General features: G+C 41.9%; 3 protein-coding genes across 4 annotated transcripts in view; 1 reads left to right on the top strand and 2 right to left on the bottom strand.

Annotated features, from left to right (window-relative positions):
- The first annotated feature begins 3,067 nt into the window (after positions 1 to 3,067).
- Arl2 (ADP ribosylation factor-like 2) lies at positions 3,068 to 4,058 on the top strand. Its single transcript, XM_066733822.1, has 2 exons — positions 3,068 to 3,229; positions 3,417 to 4,058. Exons 1-2 carry the CDS (start codon positions 3,165 to 3,167, stop codon positions 3,904 to 3,906), a joined length of 555 nt encoding a protein of 184 aa, XP_066589919.1. The 5' UTR covers positions 3,068 to 3,164; the 3' UTR covers positions 3,907 to 4,058.
- A 35-nt stretch (positions 4,059 to 4,093) lies between these two features.
- On the bottom strand, positions 4,094 to 6,612 carry LOC136780458 (leucine-rich repeat-containing protein 74A-like). Its single transcript, XM_066738835.1, has 6 exons — positions 6,529 to 6,612; positions 5,957 to 6,178; positions 5,466 to 5,891; positions 4,900 to 5,404; positions 4,402 to 4,812; positions 4,094 to 4,305 (listed from the first exon to the last, which is right to left on the bottom strand). The coding sequence occupies exons 1-6, from the start codon at positions 6,610 to 6,612 to the stop codon at positions 4,094 to 4,096; spliced, it is 1,860 nt and encodes a 619-aa protein (XP_066594932.1).
- Positions 6,613 to 7,510: 898 nt separating this feature from the next.
- LOC136779504 (protein jagged-1b-like) overlaps positions 7,511 to 19,033 on the bottom strand; it is a 32,358-nt gene continuing 20,835 nt past the window's right edge. For both annotated transcript variants that reach the window (XM_066737129.1, XM_066737132.1), the window contains 4 exons: positions 16,291 to 16,582; positions 11,935 to 12,553; positions 11,189 to 11,826; positions 7,511 to 11,113 (listed from right to left, as the gene is read on the bottom strand). In XM_066737129.1, coding sequence (XP_066593226.1) covers positions 9,396 to 11,113; positions 11,189 to 11,826; positions 11,935 to 12,553; positions 16,291 to 16,582 — 3,267 coding nt within the window. In that variant the 3' untranslated portion in view covers positions 7,511 to 9,395. The remainder of the gene's footprint in view (positions 11,114 to 11,188; positions 11,827 to 11,934; positions 12,554 to 16,290; positions 16,583 to 19,033) is intronic.

Raw genomic sequence — 19,033 nt, 5'->3', positions numbered from 1 at the left:
TTCTCTGAAATACCTGCAATTGATATTGTAGTATAATTGACATATTTTTAAACTGTCAATATGAACATTTAAATGAATAGCTTACTCGTTCATTCTCTTCACATTCTACAGGAGTAGGCCACCTTATGAATTTAAACATTAAGTTTCTGAGTGCCCAAACTATTTGTTTAAATGAGAAATGGCAACTACTTATGCACAATCCAAATCTGTCACTGACGGATCGAAAACTTTCTGGAGTTGCTAATAACCATAAAGTTAAAAGAATTCTTTTCCTTAAAATATTAATTGGAACTCCTACGACATGTGAGCGTAACAAAGTTTCCAATATCTAAAATAAAAAATAGTTGTACAGAAAATATTTGTACCACGTATACAGGATTTCAAAAAAGCTGACATGGAAATATGGGATATATTTTCAAAAGCTAAGCAATTTTACGAAAATAAGTAATTAACTTTTATTACATTCGTTAATCTATATCTTAATGGCTTTTAACCAATATTTCATATGAATCAAATTGTTTTAATTTTTTATGTGACGCTATCCTTACTTTAAGTATATTCTTACACTGTATGTTTCTTTATCCATTCTGAAATTGTAAAAGAATTGCCGATCTGAATACCGTGGTATGTTTTGGTTAAAGAAATGCTGATCATACTCTTTATTATGCTTTCTGAAGCGTATCAATATGTTTTCGTTGCACGATGAATGGCCCGCTTCTTGTATAATAGTTTTTCCGGCCGCTTGTTGTCCTATATAATTAATAATTTTTATAGAAGTTTATCGCTCTCAATATAACAACATGCAGCATTTAAATATATATTACATAATTGCATAAATTCTGTCATCCCCATTTTTCTGTTATTATAATTAACATTCAGTAGCAGTCACCGTCATTTCAACATCATGCAATTATTATAGTTAGCTTTTAACTATATCGCGTTAAGAAATAACGCTATAAGAACATCTTGATAACAATTGTCATGAACATTAACCCGTTATAATATGACTTCATTAGTGTTAAAGAAATAACAGATATCCTAGTTTTATTGATTTTATTAACCCAAATTAAAATATGGAGTGATAAAATTTATTGCACATGTATAAAAATCCCCAAACAACTAAATATTTCGAAACAATTGATTTAAGGGAAAAATTTAATTATATCGTGTAAAAAAAAAAATAAAAGAATGATTTCACCTACTGAGATTTAATACAGACCCTGTTTGAACAATAAGACTCGAAATTTGTACACTACATCACTTCGCGTTCACCACCTTCACATCTTTTTTTTAAAGTGGTTTCAAAGGATGTTTAACCAACAGATATGATTACACTACACTGTTTGTTATATGATTATTATTTTATTTTGACGTTAAAATTGATAACGCCCTACTATTTGATAAGCTGCAATGATTTTAACTCGGTTCACGATAGAAATTATGCAATTATTTTATATATATATCCTCACTTTCATTAAATTGAACGCTCTGCTGTACGATAGGTTCGAAAATTTCTTCGTCTTCATTAACATCAGAATCCTCATCTAATAATTCATTAAGAATTATATTATGTAAATTCTCACTCATTTTTAAATTTTGAATAAAAATGCGCGCTTGTAATTTAAAATAAATATCGTGGCTTCAACTTCGAGCACAAATAAACTCTTTGAAAATATTTGAAGGACTAATGTGTGTCCTCTATACGCAGGTCTATACCAGAGTTAAATATCTACAATGGTTCAAAACAAAAACGGGGATAAGTGTATATGTTTGGTTAATGACTATACACATAAGGACAAACTATTTAGATAATTGCTGCGCCTCTCTTTTTCTCCTCCTCTCTTTACGATTCTTATTGCTTTTACTCTCCACTATACATGCCCGAAAATTAAGCGACTTTAAATTTAAACATTTTTGAAACGGCCCTATAATAATAAATATTACTGTGATGTTTTTGGAATTTGATAAAGAAACTCTTGAATTATACGGAACAATTTTTTATTCAATTTATATAATCAATTTCTTTAAAATAGCAGCATTCGTAAATAATTTTTTTCTGGTTAGAATTTCCGCATTTTCCACGACTTTTGCGATACCCTTTATAACATATATATATATATATATATATATATATATTATTTTGTATAAAAATTCTTCAAATAAATTACAAAAATATAAAAGTAAATAAAATAAAAATTATTGGAACTTCCATTAAAAAAAGAAATATCAATAACTATAATACATGCAACGCAAATTCCATATTTGTTTTATCTGTGCCCCTTTAATCCATACAATCTTTATCTCAAAATTTTCTCTCAGGCCTTATTAATATACTTTACAATTGACATATTTGCCTGCAACTTTTAAAAAGAGACGCTCTGAATAACATTTATAATAACTAGACTTCACACACTCTTATTTAGGTGAAATATTAAATTTATAAATCGATTTTAAAAAGAAATATATACGTAGGTCTGTTTAATAATTTACACACACACACACACACACACATCTGCATATATTATAATCTATAACAAATTAAAGGTATATTTTTAAATTATACAGTTAATTATGATCCTGTGCATTTTAAAATCAATCATAATTGGCGCCACATTGACTTCAGCTAGCGCGTAACTTCGCTGCATGTTGTTCAACAAATGATGAGAGCCGCTGAAAATCCAACCCGCTACAAATTGCAGCAATCGCTGAGGCAGCGGTTATGCGTTTGTAAACAGCCAATCGTGAATCGATAGCCACTTACTATACAGCGTAGGATAGTTTAAAATAGCGGAGTTGGCAACGCTGGTTGAATTAGAAATCTTTTGTTTAATTCTAATCTAAAAGTTTTATCCGTAATTTCATTTTTTCAGGAACCTTCAAGAATACTTGAAGAAACTTTACGTAATGGCTTACCACTTTACGTTCGTTTATTAACTGCAAATAGAAGTTCAAATACTCTATAATGTATGTCACGTAAAATATAGGTTTTCAGTCAATTCAGTCCTAGCAGTAATGGTCTGTGATTGGCTGTGATAGTACACAATAAACGAACACAATCGTCTGTCACAATCTACATATGTATGTACTTCTGCATTCTGCAAATAAGTCCCATGTCAATAGTTATGAAAATGATTGTATGATCATTGTAATATTTGTAATTAATAATGGGTTTATTAACTATTTTAAAAAAACTTAAGCAGAAGGAAAAGGAGATGAGAATTTTAATGTTGTAAGTAATTAGATAAATATTTCGTTTGGAGTAAAGAGGTTAGAATATTATAAAATATAATTATTATGTTTATTCATCTTCATATTTTTATTTAACTTCTAAAGCATACATTCTATGAAATTTTGTTTTTTTTTAATATATCTTATTGTGCGTAAAAATGAATTACATTATTTTGTTAATTTTCTAGAGGCTTGGACAATGCGGGTAAAACCACAATATTGAAAAGAATCAATGGGGAACCAATCAATACCATTTCACCTACCCTTGGATTTAATATTAAAACTCTTGAGCATAAAGGATTTAAGCTTAACATATGGGATGTTGGTGGACAAAAAAGCTTACGCTCTTATTGGCGTAACTATTTTGAGTCAACAGATGGCCTTATTTGGGTAATTGATAGTGCTGATAGAATAAGATTAGAAGATTGTAAAACAGAATTATATAAACTGTTGCAAGAAGAAAGACTGCTAGGTGCAAGTTTACTTATATTAGCAAATAAGCAAGATTTGCCTGGGGCAATGTCAGCAACGGACATCGCTGAAATTTTGGAGTTACCTAACATAAAGACACATCATTGGCAGATATACAAATGTTCAGCTGTGACAGCTGAAAATTTGATCGATGGTGTAAATTGGATTGTTGATGACATATCTTCAAGAATATTTTATTATGAATAAAATTCTATTAAATTCTGGATACTAAAATTGCATTAAATGATATAATAATGTAACTGTTTTTTTATAATTAAGTAATATCAAATATTTAATTTTATTTATTACACAAATAAATATAAAATTATGTATACTAGCAGTATTAATAAAATGTTTGTAGCACGTTTTTTTTTTATATATATTTATGTTATATTTATATTACTTTAACAGCCTTCTTCTTTACTTTAGGCTCTTTGATTGAAACCTGAACGTTGCTTTTCTTTATGGGATATTTACTCATATAAAAAGTTTTTAATTCAGTTTGATTAACAGTGTTTTTAGGACCACTGAACACATTCATAATTTCATTAACCAATGTTTCAGACAGTTTTAATTTTGACTTCTTTATAAGCAACATGAAATCGACTAAAAAAGGTAAAAGCAGTTCTTAATAATATTAAAATTTATTACAAAGGGTATCATTAAAGACTATATTATGTATATTTTTTTAATTTTATGTACCTCGTGATATAAATCTATCTTCTAAAGATTCAATGAAGTTTCCAAAATTTCCACGTTGCTTCTTCTTGGATTTCGAGACTTCAAAATTTGCTCTGTTCAAAAGTATTTGCTTCACATCAGGACCAGTAGTTTTGTAATTACTATATGTACCACCTAAATTTATTTTTAACGTTGGCTTCATAATCTTTATTTTTTCTAATAACGGTAAAATAGTAGTTTGTGCCCAGATATTTTCCAAATCGAGCAATTGTAAAGGACTATAGTAAGTTTTGTCTGATGCATAAATTGAAACAATTTCGAGCACTCCTTCAGGCCTTATTGGATTATTTCCCAAGAACAATTCTTCAAGCACCTTATTTTTCAATAAAGCAGTTGTTAATATTTTTATATCAGCTGAACCAAATCTGTTGCCTGTTGCAATAAATTTCATTGTGATAGCTTCAAAGAGATTGAACATAGCAAATGTTTTCATTAATCTTTAATAGAATTTAAATTTACCATTGAGATTTAATACTTTCAAATTCTGGGATTGAAGTAAATTCACTAAATATGGAATACATTCTTGCCCGAGGCCGTTCCAAGATAAATTTACAATTATTATAGTTTTACTCAACGCTTTTGATAAATTTTTCCATGCATATTCGCTGTATAGCAAGTTCCAGCTTAAATTTAGAGTCACCAGATTTGGACAGCTTGTGATCAAGTTACAGAGGTAAGTTATAGATGCTTCATCTAAATTATTATCTTCTAAATTGATAAATTCAAGTATCCCACTATTATTATTAATTATGCCTTCAGCAATGCAGCTCAATCCTTTATAGTCCAAGTCACAATAGCTTAAATCAAGATTAACTAGATTTAGAGCATCTTCCAATCCTGCTTGAAGGCATTTGGCTCCTTCGTACCCAATGTGACAACCAGATAAGATTAAATTTATTATAACATTGTTCTCCATTAGTAGTTTACCGAGGTAGGAGCAAGTCTCTTCTGTTAACCAATTACCCTAGACCAAAAGAATTCTTTACAATTGTATTTCACCGAAATCTAGTAATGTTTAATATTACCGTAAGGTCTATCGTTTGAACCGATGTATTATTTGTCAATGATTCACATATTACTTGTGCAACTTTAGAATCTACTCCATAGTATTTCAAATTGATAGTATCAGTTTCAAACATATCGATTAAAATGTTAATTTGTGGTAGCTTCAATTTTTGTGTTATATCCAGAAATTTATTAGCCCCGTCATTTTTATAAGCTATGAGATTTTCTTCGATAATTCGAAACGCTTCTGAATTACCTGGATCTTCGGGAATAGGATAAGTGTTGTAAAGATTAAAGAGTTTCAGTTGCGAGTCACTGATTTCGATTTCCTTTAAACAAATCTGAGAGACGCTAGAGTCACTGGGCTCTCGTTCTTCAGCGACCGTTTCTTCAGGGGTAATTATTGTTTCTTCCGAAGCTTCATCTTCCTCTTTCACTGCTTTTATCTAGAGGATCCACAAAATAACTCACTCAATAGAGCAATCGATCGCGACAGAGTCTCTTAGCTTACACCTAGCAATCTTCTTAATTGTTCCTTTTTTGCTTCTTGTCTCGCAGCCAATTCTTCGCTTCTCTTATCTCCAATAAATATATTGAACTGTTGTAACGCATCGAATGACTCAAACGCCTCGTTTTCACCTTCATCCCATTTTTCAACCTCAAGCTCATCTAATACGTTCTCTTCGTATTCACATGATTCCGGCCAGTAGCTACCATAGTCATCACCAAAAATCTGACATTATTTCAAGCAAATGTTGATTTTCACGGTTAGGTATAAATACTTCCTCCAGTGAGTAGAAATCATGTGTAAATACCTCGGATAATGTTACCGACATTTTGGTTGATTATTAAATTAATAGAAAATTCATGAATTTTCACAAAATTTAAAAAAAATTGATTATTAATAATAATTTAATCATGGTAAATTTAGGAAGCTTTAAATATCGATAGAAGAACTTTTCAATGAGCCATTATTTCTTTCTTTTGTTTAAGTATCGAACGAGGAGGACAAGTAAGTACACGACGAGTATATTATACAAGAGAAGCTAAATATCTGGTTACCTACTTTTGGTTAGAACGAACATGTTCTTTATTCAGAGTAAGCTGAATTCCCCTTTCAGGTGTAAGGAATAATTGCTTCTTGTTCTCCGAACGATGAAACGGCATTTCTGCTAACTTTCGTTAGTCCTCCTTTAATCGTCGACGGAGAAACGTCGTAAAACCCCGCTGTCAATAATAAAAATGGTCGTAATAAGATATTTACAATATTTATACTTTCGATATTCATTGGTGTTTTGTCTTTACATGATGGAGCCGTGGGAGCAGATTTTCTGCAGTATCCTTTTCGATTGTTGCAAGAAAACGGAAAACTTAAACATCTCGTGGAGAACATTGAAGGATCGGCTATTATAGAACGATCGATTAGAAAGTTGGACGGACTAAGAAAAGTTCACACGGACCGTATTCGGTTTCAGCTGGGTGATTCACTTACCGAGTATTCACCAAGTGGCTCTTCTCAGCCATTGTATTGTAATTTCGGCAGGTCATTCATTCAATGGTCAATCGGTTGTACGCTTAGTGAAGTGCCACTGGTCGTCTGGCTGCACGAAATTAACTCTGATCAGACTCTTTGTTCATTACTAACATCTTCTTATAATAACGAAAGGTATTTTTAATGTAATCGTCACAACTATGCTCATTCAGCTTTCAATTTTCAAACTTTATTATTTCCATTGAAATTATTCACTGTCGGGTCTAGCGTTTTATGTAACTATGTATAGGTTTATAATTATTTATACAGAGAGAGAGAGAGAGAGAGAGAGAGAGAGAGAGAGAGAGAGAGCATTATACTATATTGATCCTTGATTTATCTCCGATAATTGAAATAAAAAATTAATAACGATAAAAAGATACATGCGTATTAGCAATTATCCTCTTATTATTCTGGCTTTTTTACCTCTACGTTTTTGCTGTGGTTGGAAAGCTCTGCAGGACGAACGTTTAATTTGGACAAGGTAAATATTGAAATGAAGAAACAAGAGTCTATTTTTCTTGTAAGGATTGTACTTTTTATTGAAACTTTTTATCATCATAACTTTATATATATATATATGTTTATGAACATATATATAAATATATAGGAAGGAGTTGTAAGGAGCTTATATACACGCACTCGTTCATTTAATAATCGAATCAAACAAAAGTGATCACAACGCGTAGGTATCCTTTAACTATCTATATTTGACCAGAGGCATTAGTTCGACAGGCACGCTAATATTTTCCTCATTTGCAGGCAAATAGTAAATTTCCGGTACTTGAAAACCCAGATAAAGAAGCTGTAAACTTTTTAGCGCAGGTCCAAGCTGTTAAGGAACTATTGCCCATGGTCTAGAAATAATTAATAGAAGACAATAAAATAAAATATAATATAATATTTATATATTTATATATATATATATAATCGCTTCTATTTATTTTAGTAATAATATAATTTTTCTTTATAAAATAAAGGAATTCTTCTTACATAAATCTGTTTCCTTCCGTAACTTATAGATTTATCGCGAGCTATATGTCATCGCTAAGAATTAATGAACGCGCATTGATGTAGGCACTTCGCCCCGTGCGTCGTTGAAACGAAAATGAAGAAATTGCACATCTGGAGAGAGGGATTTGGAGGGAGGGGGGGGGGGGGTGAGGACGCAGGGAATACGTGATCACAGTATAAAGGAGGGAGCGTATGATGATCGAATGGATCGAAATTCGTTGGATAGGTGAATTTTTCCTATGGAGGGTAAAACGTAAGTAGCGTCTTACGCGGAGCTGCTCTATGATTATATGCATATGCACCTAGAGAGGGTTTGCTCAAACTATATTGTCATTTTGACGCAAAACGAGATTCGAGTTAAGCATTAATCACTGAGAAAACTTTTGAACGACGTATTCTTAGCATCAGTCCTGCAATCTTCGTTTACATCCTTATACAATTCGAGAATTCTTGGGGTACTTGGTCATCGTTGAATGACGAGTAATAGCTACTGTTTGGAAAGAAAACGACGGACACTGGGACCGAAAAGAAATGCCTTTACGATTTCATCTACCAGGCATCTTTCGTTCTATGAGTATCACAATGTAGCGTCTGAAGGAACGTCTGAAGCCTGCATTCGTATTTAGGGCTCGCTATTTTCTAAAACGCAAATACAATAGTGTGTATACGAGATGCATTATCGCCTACTGATACCCACAGACCTCGCAGTAAACATATCAGATATTTCTAACGACGACGGTGAGCGCTCCAAAGGGCAATATTCGTCGAAAGATTCGCCGATATTAACTTAACCGTACGTAGTAAGAAACTAAGAAGGGCGATGGCGCTTAAGGACAATACAGACTTAGCCAAATTAATAAGTACAGGCTATATACATATGTACAAGGATAATAACTTTTGTATTATCATTATTATTACTTGTAGTCGTCATGTCGCTTATTGTCTTGGCGCGGTTTCAAGAAAGATCAAAGAAGACGAATGAGAAAAAAATCGCATATCGTTATGCGAGAGACGTAACATTTATATCAATGGAAATTCCGGTCTTGTCGGATGATTTTGAATCATCCTAAAATTTAATGAAAATTCAGTACTCTTTCTCGTTCGATCCTCCAAGTCTTTACGTCGCTCTCGAATAAGAAGGAAACGCACACGCGATATCTGAGAATTTGCAATCGCTTACATATATTATAGAGAAATACAATCGTTATACAATAGAAAATACATCTGAACTATCACGCATCGTGCAAGCAATCGCATTTCCGTTGTGTAGAAAATTCTCTCTTACCGTAGAACGCACTAACGCTATTGGCATGAGTAAAAGTCTGTAGAAAGAGTGTGATGAAAGAAGTGATAATACCATAATGTGGATAATCACTGAAGAGTCGCATATATATATTTTCTTCTTTTAAACATGTACGGTGAGCACCTGATGTGGCGTGCAAGTCTGGCTGGTACCAGCTTGCTGCTGATGCGAGAACGATGGTTCCTGCAAACGGGGTTTGCTGTAGGGTTTGTGAGGTCCTTCCTCGTAGCTGAAGCTGGCAGTGTTATTTCTGGTCTCGGCACTGGGTGGTTTGTAAAGCGGTGGCAAACGGTGCCTACCCTCCTCCGATACCATTTCCAGGCTCTCCTCGGCGGTACCAAGGCCACCCAAGGACGGTCCGGACAACGGTCTCACCACGGACACCCTCGGCTCTCCCATATCCTGATCCTTCAGAGGATTCGCGTACCTCCTGAGGTTCTCCTCGTTCTGCAGATTATTGGATTTCTCGTCGAGGTCACTGCGATGTCGATGCAAGGAGGTTTCGCTGGTGGTCGTTGCGGTCAGACTGGACCTCTGCCTGACCGAACGAATGTACCAGAGGCCGGTGAAGAGGGTCAAGATGAGGACTATCGCGAGAGTACCACCTAGGACGGCGACGTATCCGGTTGCACCGGTGGCAGTGGTGGCGTTTGGATCGCTGAGCAAGGCCGTCTCGACCTTGACCTCTAGGACGGAGGCCAGAGCGAGAGGTCTGCTGAGTGGTCGACTGAGGGCCTCGCCGAGGTCCCTGGCAGCGTCGGCGGCTGCTTCGGAGAAGATGGTGACCTCGACGGTGTCGTTGTCACCGGGCTTAAGATCGCAGAGAAGCACGACGAGCTGGGGTCTCCTCGGGTCGGCCAGGAGACGACGCAATCTTCGACAGAGCAGCTCCACCGACGTACCTGCCGCCAGGGTGTCGCGCCTCAGGAGTATGGTGAGGCGAGAACAGGTTGGTCCAGGCGTCGCCTGTCCGGGCCAGCAGGACAGCGGCGCCGGAAGTGCCGGTGGTCCGACTCTCCTTCCGGTCTCTATAGGTCGACACTCGCCCCAGGCCGGACAGACGGCCGACAGACAGCTCTCACCTGGACTCGGCACGCATACCTCGTGCGCCAGGCAGGAGGTACCGTTCAGACAATTGCCAGGACCGCACCAAACGTTGCTGCACTGACTCTTCCCGTTGCGACACTCGCAGGCGTTGCACTCCTCGTCCCAATTGGCCGCAACGCAGCCTGGTCCACCGGCCATCGGTAGCTCGCAGTGGGGTCCGGTGCGTCCGATTGGACAGATGCAGGCGTAGCTGGCGATGCCGTCGACGCAGGTGGCTCCCGACATGCAAGGATCACTGGCGCACTCGTTCACGTTGATCCTGCAGTCGGGACCGGTGAAGCCTGGAGCGCACTCGCAACGGAACCAATTCACACCGTCCACGCATTTGCCGCCGTTCAGGCAGGGTAACGGCTGACAATCGTCCACGTCTCGAAGACAGTTGGGTCCCTCGAAGCCTTCCCTGCAGACGCATCGGTAGCCACCGTCGGCAGTGTTCACGCAGGTCGCCCCGTTCTCGCAGGGGCTGCTGGCACACGCGGGCGACGCTATGTGACAAGCGGCGCCTTCCCATCCTGGAGGACAGTGACACGTGAACCCGTTCCCTCGATCTTGACAGGTTCCTCCGTGGCGACAGGTGCCGGGCTCGCAGTGGCTGCCCCGGAGGGCGCAGGTCTTCCCTTTCCAGCCACCGCGGCAGATACACGTGAAGTCGGCCACGCCGTCGACGCAGGTCCCGTTGTTTCGGCAGGGATTCGTCATACACTCGTCCACGTCTGCGAAGTAGTAAATTCAATCGTTACACACCTTATATTATTATTAGTTGTGCTGGCGGATGCACCGAGTCTTACCTTCGTCACACAGCTCCCCGCTCCATCCCTCCCTGCAGATGCACTGGAAGGAGTTGACCAGGTCGACGCAGGTACCACCGTTCAAGCAGGGATTCCCGCGACAATCGTTGATATTCTCGTGGCAGTGCAGACCCGTGTATCCAGGGTTGCAGATGCACTTGCCGTCGCTGCAGCGTCCTCTACCGCTGCAAGGAGTGCCGTCGCTGCTGCAACCAAACTCCCCCGTCAGTCCAAACACGTTGTTCCCCGAGGATGCTTCCGAACAGTTCTTCCCCTGCCACTGCTCGGGACAGTGGCAATAATAATCCATTTGCGTGTTGTAACAGGGTGCGGAGTTCCTGCAGGGATTGGGATTGCAGTGGTCCCGGTCGATCTGGCACTGGTAGCCCGTGAAGCCGACCGGACAGACGCACTCGTAGGCGTTGACCAGGTCGCGGCACTCGCCGCCATTTTGGCACGGTTTCGAGGCACACTCGTCGATGTCGATGTCGCAGTCCTTGCCCGTGTATCCGGCCGTGCAGGAGCAATGGTAGTCGTTGACCAAGTCGATGCAGAGAGCCCCGTGTTGACACTGGCCCACGCAGTCGTTTATGTTCTGCGTGCAGTTCTTGCCCATGAAGCCGCTTCTACAGCTGCACCTGGAATGTGTCGCAAATATTAATATAGCGCGCGCACGTCATCGCGGGATCGAGTGGTTCTTTTGAATGGGCGATATTGTTGCACGGGTCTCTTTGCGGAGTACTCACCTGTAGTCACCAGCGAGGTTGATGCAGCTGAGGTAGTTCTTGCATGGCGTCTCCTTCAGGGCGCACTCGTTCACGTCGAACTGGCAGAGCTCCCCTTGCCAAGATGGCGGACACTCGCAGATAAACTCGTTCTTACCGTCGACGCAGGTTCCACCGTTTTGACAGGGCTGGCTGGCGCACTCGTCCATGTCGATGGCGCAGAATTGACCCGTGAATCCAGGGGCGCAGTTGCACTCGGCCGTCTCGCCGAACTCCATGCAAGTGGCGCCGTTTATGCAGGGGTTCGAGGCGCAGGGGTTGTCGACTTTCTCGCACGTTGCTCCGGAGAAGCCCTCGGGACAGGTACAGCGATACTGATCAGGCGCGGTGTTCTCGCAGGTGCCACCATTTTGGCAAGGCTCGTGGGTTCCGCAGTAATTTAGATCCTGGTCGCAGAGGATCCCGCCCCAATTCGTGTCGCATATGCACTGCCAGCTCGAACCGTTGCAATATCCGTGCTTGCATCCCGGATAAGGCGTGCACTGATCGCAGAACTCACCGCGCCAGCCGTGTCTGCATTTGCACTCGCCGCTCACGTTGCAGTGTCCGTGCACGGGGTGGCAGCCCTCCTTGCAAACGGCTGAAAACACACACCAGAAACTCTGTATAGAGTCGGAGAACGGAGGCGGTATATTAAAAGTAATAACTATAGAGATGGACACAATGATTCGAGCGCGTTCTCTCTTAGTCGCACAGCTGATGTGTAAGGTGCTTTTCCATGGAGGAGAAAAAATTCAGTGCATGGAGATTTTGAAAGGTTTTTTTCCTATACGTTCTTTACAAATCCGTATTAAAGGCTGATTTAAAATTGATATTTCCTTGCGAGCGACGTAGGAAGGTTTCTTGGCCTGACGAAATTCTCCGTGAATTAGTGTAAAGTCATTATACAGTATAATAGGGACGTGTCGCGCGAGGAGGCTAGTTAAGACGGAGGAATTAGTGGCGAGATACGTGCGCGACTTATTTGTTGGCTGCCGAGGTGGAAGCCAGTGATGCGAGGAAGGTGTACGTCTCGATTTCGAAATGAGAATTTGTGGGATAAGTAGGCAGCGCGTTTCGGAAAAGATTTTGGGGAAGGATGATTCGGTTGAGTCGGATAAAAAGTAATCGCGGTGACGATCCCGAGCGAGCTGCGAGCGAGCTAGCGAGCAACTCAATTAGGCGAGGGACAGAAAGACAGATGAGAAGTGACAGAGAGAAGGATTATCCCCCCGACCGTGAAACGAAAACTCACACCGCGCGACAACGCGTATCCTTCGACAGTTTACCGGTATGAGGATTTACCGTTACATCACGCATACCGCCTGCAGCATCCTTAATGATTAATAGTCTTGCTTCCCCCTTTATCGTTCCACCAATACTCGCGCACCGAATGCTGTATACTTTTCTCAAAAGCGTTCTATGCGGATGACAAAATGCATATATAGGCACACCCCACACACACACACACACACACCGCACTCACGAGTATACATGTACGTTTACAGAGAGTTTCGTCGAAATTAGAATCCGCCGGCTTATTCCCGTCAAGCTTGACATTCATTCTCGCGCGTACTTTTCCTACCTAGACGAGTGGAAGATTGTCCGCTTGCTGATTGCTTCAGCAAGAACTTGATTGATACGCCGGTAGTACGCAAATTACAATTCATGCTTCTGTCACGCTGATTTAGAATAGCCCGATTTTCCTGCCCCGTAACAGCTGCTTGAGAGGATTCTAGCTGCGGAGAGAGAGAGAGAGAGAACTTCGATATCCCCTCGCGCAGAGCCTCTCATGACGGAACACATAGTAAAACTTTTTGCATCACCGGCGAAATACTATCCCATGATTCGCATGAATTATGCAGATGTTCGTTATACGAATTTATATCTTTGGTACTGTAAACGTCTGAAAAAACTTCGCGCGCGGCTAATTGCAACGAACGGAAACTGCACAAAGAGGAGTTTTTCGTCTCTTTGTGACATATATCTTCCGAAACGACCAAAAGTACGAAACGTATCTATATATTTAAAGCGAATTTGTCAATTATATTCTCTTTCTGTGTTATTTATAGAAAATTCTTAATAAAGCTGTGTTACTTTTGGTTTAAATAAATTTAGCGTTAAATCCAGCGAGAGAGTATAGTACCTTTCTCCCGTGGCACAGTATTACACGGTCACGTTAGGCTGCAGAGTTCGTGCGAAGACGATGCACGAGTGAAATTCTCCTATTGACCTTTCGTGTAGTGCGACAAAAATCCTCTACAGCCAGTTCTCTCTCTTTCTCTATCTATCTATCTATCTATCTATCTATTCATCCATCCCCATACTTGGCTCATCGCAGGAATTAAATGAGCACACGGTATTCACTTTAAATATTCTACACGAGAAGCTCCTAAAAACTGATAAGCCTAGAATTCACTTTTACTCTCTAAAAACGCTCATAATTTCTTATAATTAAAAGCGAACTGCAACGATGTGTTTCGACGAATCGGTTGGAACAAGTAAAGTTTTCATACGATTGTCAACGAATGCTGGCAAAGGTCTTTGTCGGGAATAAACGAGAAAAAGCACGAGAGGAGGACGCATAAGAAGAAGAACAAGAAGAAGAAGATGTAGAAGAGAGGAAAGAGCAAAGAAGGTCAATTCCGCGAGTGCATCATTCGCCGAGCCAGTCAGCGATAATATACGAAGAACTTGTTTACGTGGATGTCATCGATGGGAAATTTATAAAATGACGGTGAAGCTGAATAAATCTCACGCTGTTGGATAAGTGTGGAGAACCCGTTTGCCTATATAGTGGCCGAGGAGAGAAGCTAGAGAAAGAGAAGCTGCTGCGGAGAGATGATGATCGCGCGAGGTCTTTTGAGAAACGGTACCGCAGCACACTATAGGACGTAGCGTAGCAGAGGAGGCGATATTAAAAGCGGGTGAGTTGCATTTACGGAGAGACGGAAGTAACGATTAAGCAGTGAAGAAAGAGCTGTTATATTAGTCGGAGTGGAGCATTGTATATAAGGTCAGGAGGGGGGTGGGTGGGGGAGGGGGCTGGCGTGATGTCGCTACCTTTGTGCGATCGTACGACATGTGCGCCTTACGTCCGCCCATTCAGGCACGCTTCGAGATAATTCGTATAATGTTTTACGATCCCACAAGGGACGTGCCTCTTGATCTCGACCCCATCTTCCTGCCCCGATGACGATAAGACTCATCGCTGACTGCCAACTGCGGCATGTATACGACAACTCCGCGCGAAAAAACCAAAACAAAAGAGAGTTGCCCTCTCCGATCCTAAGAAACTTGGATCGCCGGAGCGTAAGAACTCGAGTGACTGGAATATTCATGAAATCAGAGGCATTCGGAGGACACTGATGCACGGTGGCTCTGCGAGAGAGAGAGAGAGAGAGAGAGAGAGAGAGAGAGAGAGAGAGAGAGAGTCCGGATCGAGTTGAATTTCGTGGTGATCACTGGTAGTTATGACTAGCCGTTAATCGAACAACGCTATAGAGTCTCGTTAGGAGTCCTTGTGCGTTGATCCGTGAGAAAGCGAAGAAACGGGCATCGATCGGCCCGATATGCAGGGAGCTGCTCCGTTCACGCTCGAGGGACCGATTAATTATTCCCTCGAAGGCAAAAAAGAGAGAAAAAAATGGCGTCTACCGCGATGATAGTCGAAGGTCTCTCGCGATGCTACACGTCGCATACGTAACGAGTTTACGGGAACAAAGTGTGTAGTGGTGTACGAGAGAAACCGACGGATGAATTTACACCGTCACCGGGTTTCTGTCATCGTCAAGAGTGATTGACAAAAATGTAAAATTAATCGACGGTTATTCGTCAAGGTGTGCACTGGGATTAAAAGATCGAAGATCCGAGGAACGTTATAATATACGCGAGCTTGTGAAGATCATCGGCTGGACGATCGAATGAATTAATCGACGGTTATTAGTCACCCTTGGATAGAGGAATCGCCGATTGCGCAAACTCTGATTTTTCACCTTTTTTGTCGCGCGCGCGCGCGCGGATCGAGGAGGAGGAATCTATAGTGCGTAACGGTACAAAGGGGAATTTTTCTCGCAAAAGCGATTTCGTCGGCGTCCGTTTACCGTTAGTCGCGCGTGTATGGGTAGCTATACGCAGGCCGTTTAGCGTATATAGATAAATATTAGTCGCAGCGCGTAGAACGGCAATAATGGCGATAATTAATGAGGTATAATTTACGATGGTGGACACGTCGAAACGCGAGATCTCGATGTGTTATTAACGGTGGCGCGACTTGTGCAATCGGTGGTTTATAAGGGAAAGGCGAAAAAAAGTTAACGGTTATAAACTTTCACTCACCTGTCTCGCAGTCCGCGCCCTTCCAACCCTGGATGCAGACTTTGTTGCCATTCTCGTCACAGGTGTAATGTCCGAATATGTCGTTCCGCGGTCTGCAGAACTTTGTGCACGTCGCGTTGTAATAATGATCGGCGCATTGGACCCTCAGCCTGTAGGTCAAATGCGCGTTTTTGCCCTGATGGTTGAGGGTGTGCCACGTGGGTCCCGGCAAGACGATTCCACTGTAGCTCGCCTCCTCGATCACTCCGCTGCTCGACTCGTCCCTCGCCTGCAGGATCAGCGTGAATTGCCTCTGAAAAACAACAACGCAACACTTGTCGTTAGCTCGGTTTGGCGAGACCGCTTTGCCAACAAGGCGATCTCGCTTTTTTGCGCCAGCCACGCGATCGATCGACGTGTTCCAATCAGTCTAAGCTTTTACTAGCTGGCGACAAAAATTTCTCTCTTATCCCACCCCCCCCCCCCCTCCCCCATTCCCCTCCCTCCCTCTCACCCGCTTCCAAGAAACCTCCCAGCCGATCAGGATTTTCGCTTTTAAAAGGAACGCGGTGTTACTCCCGATGTAAATGGAAAGCGAACAGCGAGAGGAATGAAGCTGCTACAAAATGGTACATGCTGTCGAGATAAACGCACTTCCTGAATCTAATTAGAGTGATTTATTCGAGAGGTTCTATTAACGAGCGCGTACTGTGCTAATGATAATGGATGAATTCGGTTACACGGAGATGCACGCACACATATTTCTTGCGTTTTGACGAAAGTTTGCGGTTTCTCGCAACTCGGCTCGATGTAGCGACTCGCGCCGGAGAATCGAATGCGGAACGTGATGTCACATCGCGTACACGTCTCTCCAGCGGCGTTCAGCGCCAGCAGGGAGCAGAGGGGTTCCCGTGACGAGGTTAGCAATTAACCCTTGGCCAGTTTGAATAATTCTCGTCGACCGAGGGCCTAAGTAGTGGGACCTTTCGACGTACGCGCGCTTTTGCAAATTTATACATACACGAGTTCCTGCATGGTTCGTACGAAGACCTCGGGATGATGAGACTCCTGAGCAACGAGTCGCTCGAGCACTTGGCACTGCGAACCCCGCGAGAGTGACCGGAGACCTCGCGCTACCAAGAAGAGGAAGAAGAAGAAGGCGATTGGTCGAAGCGCCGATTGCGTAAATTAGATGTTAATTTCTGCTAAAAACGAGCAGTCGCTCCTCCTCGAGTAGCTCCACGATTTATCCGCTACATATATATGTATACGAAACCTGTTGGAGAATCTCCGCCGGATTTGACGGACAATGGGGAGGATTTTTGTCCGACGAGATTCCACGGCCGTCGTATGTACGTCGCGAGTTGGGACACTGATAGGATGAGCGTTCGGTGCGGAATTAACCGAGCGTTAATCAGGGTAATTACGGAGCTCGGAAGGAGCTCGTGAGAGATTCGAAGGTTCGCGAGGAGGCTCGGTGGTTCTCGGTGAACCTGATTGGTACCACCAATCAAGGGCCTCGAGTGATGGACGGCTAATGCAATAAATAAATTCCAATCGGTCGTTGGCGCTCGCGCCCGCGCGCGGAAGACGCTATCTCTACCGTTGGCTGCGAGAACCAGAGGAGCTCCGGAGAGCGGCCTATCGCTTATAGCGAAAGCTGAGCGCTGCAAGTGTTCCTCGTGTGCCTAAACCGGTCTCGCTCGGAGAAAAAAAAAACAACAACTAGCCCCGCGCGCACATCGGTGTCACGCACTTGCTCGAGACTCTGTGTAAGTATGTATATACATATATATATATATATATACTGGCGCATAATGAGCGAGAAGATAGCCGATAGACGGTAGACAATGAAGCGAGGCGGATTAAAGGTATCTCTTTCTCGAAATATCGCAATATCGCAGCTGTCCAAGAGCTGACAACAAAGATGAGAAACAGACTCTCGTGATGACGATGACGATGCTGTGGTAAATTGTCAAAGGTTCGATATGGAAGAGAGATTCAGGCGTCATTATAGTAAATAACGGCTGATTCTCTGCTCTCGGAAATATAGTCGATTGCCTAATGAAATGACGGCTAATGACGTTTGAACAGTATAGAAAGCAGCACGGCAAGAACGAAGATGCACGAAGGTTTACTGCTGGAGAGTCGGGATTAAATGGGCCGAGTTTTAGGACTCTGATTGACGCGCTGGTGTTTATATTCGGTATGTCTCTTAACGTGCAGTGTATACATATAGATGGTGCGTAGCTGGATGTCAGCGTCGAAGGTGAATCTTGAAGGATATTTGGCGGGGCAGTGTCGAGTACAAAGGGAACGTTGTAGCCAATCGGAGAGTAGGTAGTCGGAGCGGTCTTTCGCTAAACGCAAAGTCAGTTCTCGTCTCGTTGGTAGTACCTAGAGCAGATGAGCGCTAATTGGTGTTAATTGGTGGTTCGCCGAGGGTCCGGCTTTCCCACGCCCGCGACTTTCATGCTCGCCTTTTTTTTACACCTCGTATATATATTCTAATTCGTGTGTCCATGGAGCGCGCGAGCGACTAGCCTGGTGAAAAGGACGCTCTTTGTGCCACTGGCGCGCTGATCGTCGGGCCAAACGTTGACCCTTTGTCGCAGCGATCTATTCCCAAACGACGCGGTACCAGCCACGTCATCCTTCGGGGCCAGCTCCAATCTAATCCACTCTAATGAGCCGCTCGAAAATCTTGACGATTGCAGAAAACGCTATAAATCCCAATTAATCCCAATCTCTTGGAATTCAATTA

This window comes from Prorops nasuta, unplaced genomic scaffold, assembly GCF_024137725.1.
Source record: "Prorops nasuta isolate Cenicafe-Biocafe unplaced genomic scaffold, Cenicafe_Pnas_1.2 PNAS00002, whole genome shotgun sequence".
Lineage (NCBI taxonomy): Eukaryota > Metazoa > Arthropoda > Insecta > Hymenoptera > Bethylidae > Prorops > Prorops nasuta.
Note: the sequence above shows the minus strand (reverse complement) of the source record. Positions and strands in the feature narration are given on the sequence as shown.